At 41.2% G+C, this 4,425-nt stretch overlaps 1 protein-coding gene across 1 annotated transcript in view; it reads left to right on the forward strand.

Annotated features, from left to right (window-relative positions):
- The first annotated feature begins 543 nt into the window (after positions 1 to 543).
- thbs1b (thrombospondin 1b) overlaps positions 544 to 4,425 on the forward strand; it is a 31,411-nt gene continuing 27,529 nt past the window's right edge. Inside the window, exons 1-3 of the mRNA XM_061886550.1 lie at positions 544 to 724; positions 800 to 877; positions 943 to 1,502. Coding sequence (XP_061742534.1) covers positions 814 to 877; positions 943 to 1,502 — 624 coding nt within the window. The 5' untranslated portion in view covers positions 544 to 724; positions 800 to 813. The remainder of the gene's footprint in view (positions 725 to 799; positions 878 to 942; positions 1,503 to 4,425) is intronic.

A 4,425-nucleotide genomic window follows, 5' to 3' on the forward strand; every position in this document is an offset into this window, starting at 1 on the left:
CGGCAGTAACTAGGATGGCACAAGCGGGAATCGAACCTGCAACCCTCAAGTTGCTGGCACAGCCACTCTACCAACCGAGCTATGGCGGCCCGGCCCAGGTGTTATGGTTTTTTACATCATAAAAAAAATGATATAAACTATAAATGTGTTCATTTGTAAAAAGGAAAGGTCCATCTTGAGGTACGCCAAATAATCAATTAAATATTCAAACATTTCAAACTGTGTGTAATGTCAGTGAATAAAAACAATAAATGTACTTCTTAAATAAAAAATCTGCCTGGTTTTAATGAATACGTAAGTCTACTACGCTACTGAGATTTGATGTTGGTCATTATGGTGGTACTTAGAAAGCCACCTTTTTTTCCTAGGTGGTACTTGGTGAAAAAGAAAATAAAGGAAATACTCCTCCTTCCCTCTCTCTCTCTCTCTCTCTCTCCCTCCTTTGGACGATGAACTCGACCATTCTCTCTCTCCTCGCCCTGATTGGTGGAGGCCACTTGCTGGGAATGCCATCAAACTATTTAAATTGCACTTTGTGCCCCTTGCAGGCTTATAAGGGACTCCTTGTTGCGTCCGATCCCGACCAAAAAATAAAAAATAAATCAAAAAAATACATACAACAAATGGAACTTCCATCATTTTTGTCAAATTGATACATATCTTTCCTGAGGATTATTGCTGGATTTGTACACATATTGGTGTTTTTGGTACTGATTTGACGCAGGTGAGTTGACTAGTGCAGTGGTTTTTTTTTTGTTTTTGTTTTTTTTGCGTGTTGTAAGTGTTTTTTCTGTTACAGGTAGTGACGTCACCATGAAATTGACGGGGATTTTTTTGTTGCTGATGCTTTGGAGCTGTGAGGGCGCCATCATTGCAGGTGACTTATTACTTTTTTATTATGAGGGGGGATGCATGAATTAACGTGAATTATCGCGCCGGCAGAGAGCGGGGAAGACAACAGCGTGTACGACCTGTTCGAGCTGATACAAGTTCCCAAAAAGAACCACGGCGTGAACCAGGTGAAGGGCGACGACCCCTACAGCCCCGCCTACAAAATCCTCAACCCGGACCTGATCCCCCCGGTCCCCGAGAGCGCCCTGCGGGACCTGATCGACTCCATCCACGAAGAGCGCGGCTTCCTCCTCCTGCTCAACTTCAAGCAGGCCAAGCGCACCCGCGGCAGTCTGCTGACCGTGGAGAAGAAGGACGGGTCAGGCCCGGTGTTGGAGATCGTCTCCAACGGGAAGGCGAACACTCTGGACGTGGTGTTCGCCACCGACGACAGGCAGCATCTGGTCTCCATCGAAGACGCGGACCTGGCCACGGGCCAGTGGAAGAACATCACGCTCTTCGTGCAGGAGGACCGGGCGCAGCTGTACGCCGGGTGCGAGGAGGTCAACACGGCCGAGCTGGACGCGTCCATCCTGAGCATCCTCACGCCGGAGACGCCCGACAACGCGCAGCTCCGCATCGGGAAAGGGGCGGCGAAGGACCGCTTCATGGTGAGCACGTCACACTTACTAAACATTTTAAGGTGAGATACAGTCTGGGGAGGATCTAATTTCACCTATTTGGGTTAGAAATATTTTTTGCAAACTACTGTCGGTGCCATCTAGAGCAGTGCTTCTCAAATGGGGGTACTTGAAGGTATGAGATTTTTTTTAAATATACTAAAAATAGCAAATATTCAAAAATCCTTTATAAATATATTTATTGAATAGTATTTCAACAAAATATGAATGTAAGTTCATAAACTGAGAAAAGAAATGCACAATGCAATATTCAGTGTTGACAGCTAGTTTTTCTGTGGACATGTTCCATAAATATTAATGTTAAGGATTTCTTTTTTTTGTGAAGAAATGTTTAGAATTAGGGCTTCACGGTGGAAGAGGGGTTAGTGCGTCTGCCTCACAATACGAAGTTCCTGCAGTCCTGGGTTCAAATCCAGGCTCAGGAACTTTCTGTGTGGAGTTTGCATGTTCTCCCCGTGAATGCGTGGGTTCCCTTCGGGTACTCCGGCTTCCTCCCACTTCCAAAGACATGCACCTGGGGATAGGTTGATTGGCAACACTAAATTGGCCCTAGTGTGTGAATGTGAGTGTGAATGTTGTCTGTTTATCTGTGTTAGCCCTGTGATGAGGTGGCGACTTGTCCAGGGTGTACCCCGCCTTCCGCCCGATTGTAGCTGAGATAGGCGCCAGTGCCCCCCGCCACCCCAAAAGGGAATAAGCGGTAGAAAATGGATGGATGGATGTTTAGAATTAAGTTCATGAATCCAGATAGATCTCTATTACAATCCCCAAAAGAGGGCACTTTAAGTTGATGATTACTTCTATGTGTAGAAATCTTTATTTATAATTGAATCACTTATTTTTTGCAAACTAGTAATTATAGTCATTGTTGTTGAGGGTCGGTGCCATCTAGACCAGTGGTTCTCAAATGGGGGTACGCGTACCCCTGGGGGTACTTGAAGGTATGCCAAGGGGTACTTGAGATTTTTTTGAAATATTCTAAAAATAGCAAAGATTCAAAAATCCATCCATCCATCCATTTTCTACCGCTTATTCCCTTTCGGGGTCGCGGGGGGCAAAAATCCTTTATAAATATATTTATTGAATAATACTTCAACAAAATATGAATTTAAGTTCATAAACCGTGAAAAGAAAGGCAACAGTGCAATATTCAGTGTTGACAGTTCGATTTTTTGTGAACATGTTCCATAAATATTGATGTTAAAGATTTCTTTTTTTGTGAAGAAATGTTTAGAATTAAGTTCATGAATCCAGATAGATCTCTATTACAATCCCCAAAGAGGGCACTTTAAGTTGATGATTACTTCTATGTGTAGAAATCTTTATTTATAATTGAATCACTTATTTTTTGCAAACTAGTAATTATAGTCATTGTTGTTGAGTGTCGGTGCCATCTAGACCAGTGGTTCTCAAATGGGGGTACGCGTACCCCTTGGGGGTACTTGAAGTACTTGAAGGTATGCTAAGGGGTACGTGAGATTTTTTTTAAATATTCTAAAAATAGCAAAGATTCAAAAATCCTTTATAAATATATTTATTGAATAGTATTTCAACAAAATATGAATGTAAGTTCATAAACTGAGAAAAGAAATGCAACAATGCAATATTCAGTGTTGACAGCTATTTTTTTTGTGGACATGTTCCATAAATATTAATGTTAAGGATTTCTTTTTTTTTGTGAAGAAATGTTTAGAATGAAGTTGATGAATCCAGATGGATCTCTATTACAATCCCCAAAGAGGGCAATTTAAGTTGATGAAGACTATGTCTCCCGGCTGACCTGGGAACGCCTCGGGATCCCCCAGGAAGAGCTAGACGAAGTGGCTGGGGAGAGGGAAGTCTGGGTTTCCCTGCTTAGGTTGTTGCCCCCGCGACCCGACCTCGGATAAGCGGAAGAAGATGGATGGATTACTTCTATGTGTAGAAATCTTTATTTATAATTGAATCACTTATTTTTTGCAAACTGGTAATTATAGTCATTGTTGTTGAGTGTCGGTGCCATCTAGACCAGTGGTTCTCAAATGGCGGTACGCGTACCCCTTGGGGGTACTTGAAGGTGTGCTAAGGGGTATGTGAGATTGTTTTTAAATATTCTAAAAATAGCAAAGATTCAAAAATCCTTTATAAATATATTTATTGAATAGTATTTCAACAAAATATGAATGTTAGTTCATAAACTGAGAAAAGAAATGCACAATGCAATATTCAGTGTTGACAGCTAGTTTTTTTGTGGACATGTTCCATAAATATTAATGTTAAGGATTTCTTTTTTTTTTGTGAAGAAATGTTTAGAATTAAGTTCATGAATCCAGATGGATCTCTATTACAATCCCCAAAGAGGGCAATTTAAGTTGATGAAGACTATGTCTCCCGGCTGACCTGGGAACGCCTCGGGATCCCCCAGGAAGAGCTAGACGAAGGGGCTGGGGAGAGGGAAGTCTGGGTTTCCCTGCTTAGGTTGTTGCCCCCGCGACCCGACCTCGGATAAGCGGAAGAAGATGGATGGATGGATGGATGGATTACTTCTATGTGTAGAAATCTTTATTTATAATTGAATCACTTATTTTTTGCAAACTAGTAATTATAGTCATTGTTGTTGAGTGTCGGTGCCATCCAGACCAGTGGTTCTCAAATGGGGGTACGCGTACCCCTGGGGGTACTTGAAGGTATGCCAAGGGGTACTTAAGATTTTTTTAAAATATTCTAAAAATAGCACCAATTCAAAAATCTTTTATAAATATATTTATTGAATAATATTTCAACAAAATATGAATGGAATTTCATAAACTGAGAAAAGAAATGAAACAATGCAATATTCAGTGTTGACAGTTTGATTTTTTGTGAACATGTTCCATAAATATTGATGTTAAAGATGAATTTTTTTGTGAAGAAA

The sequence above is a fragment of the Nerophis ophidion genome, linkage group LG24, assembly GCF_033978795.1.
Source record: "Nerophis ophidion isolate RoL-2023_Sa linkage group LG24, RoL_Noph_v1.0, whole genome shotgun sequence".
Lineage (NCBI taxonomy): Eukaryota > Metazoa > Chordata > Actinopteri > Syngnathiformes > Syngnathidae > Nerophis > Nerophis ophidion.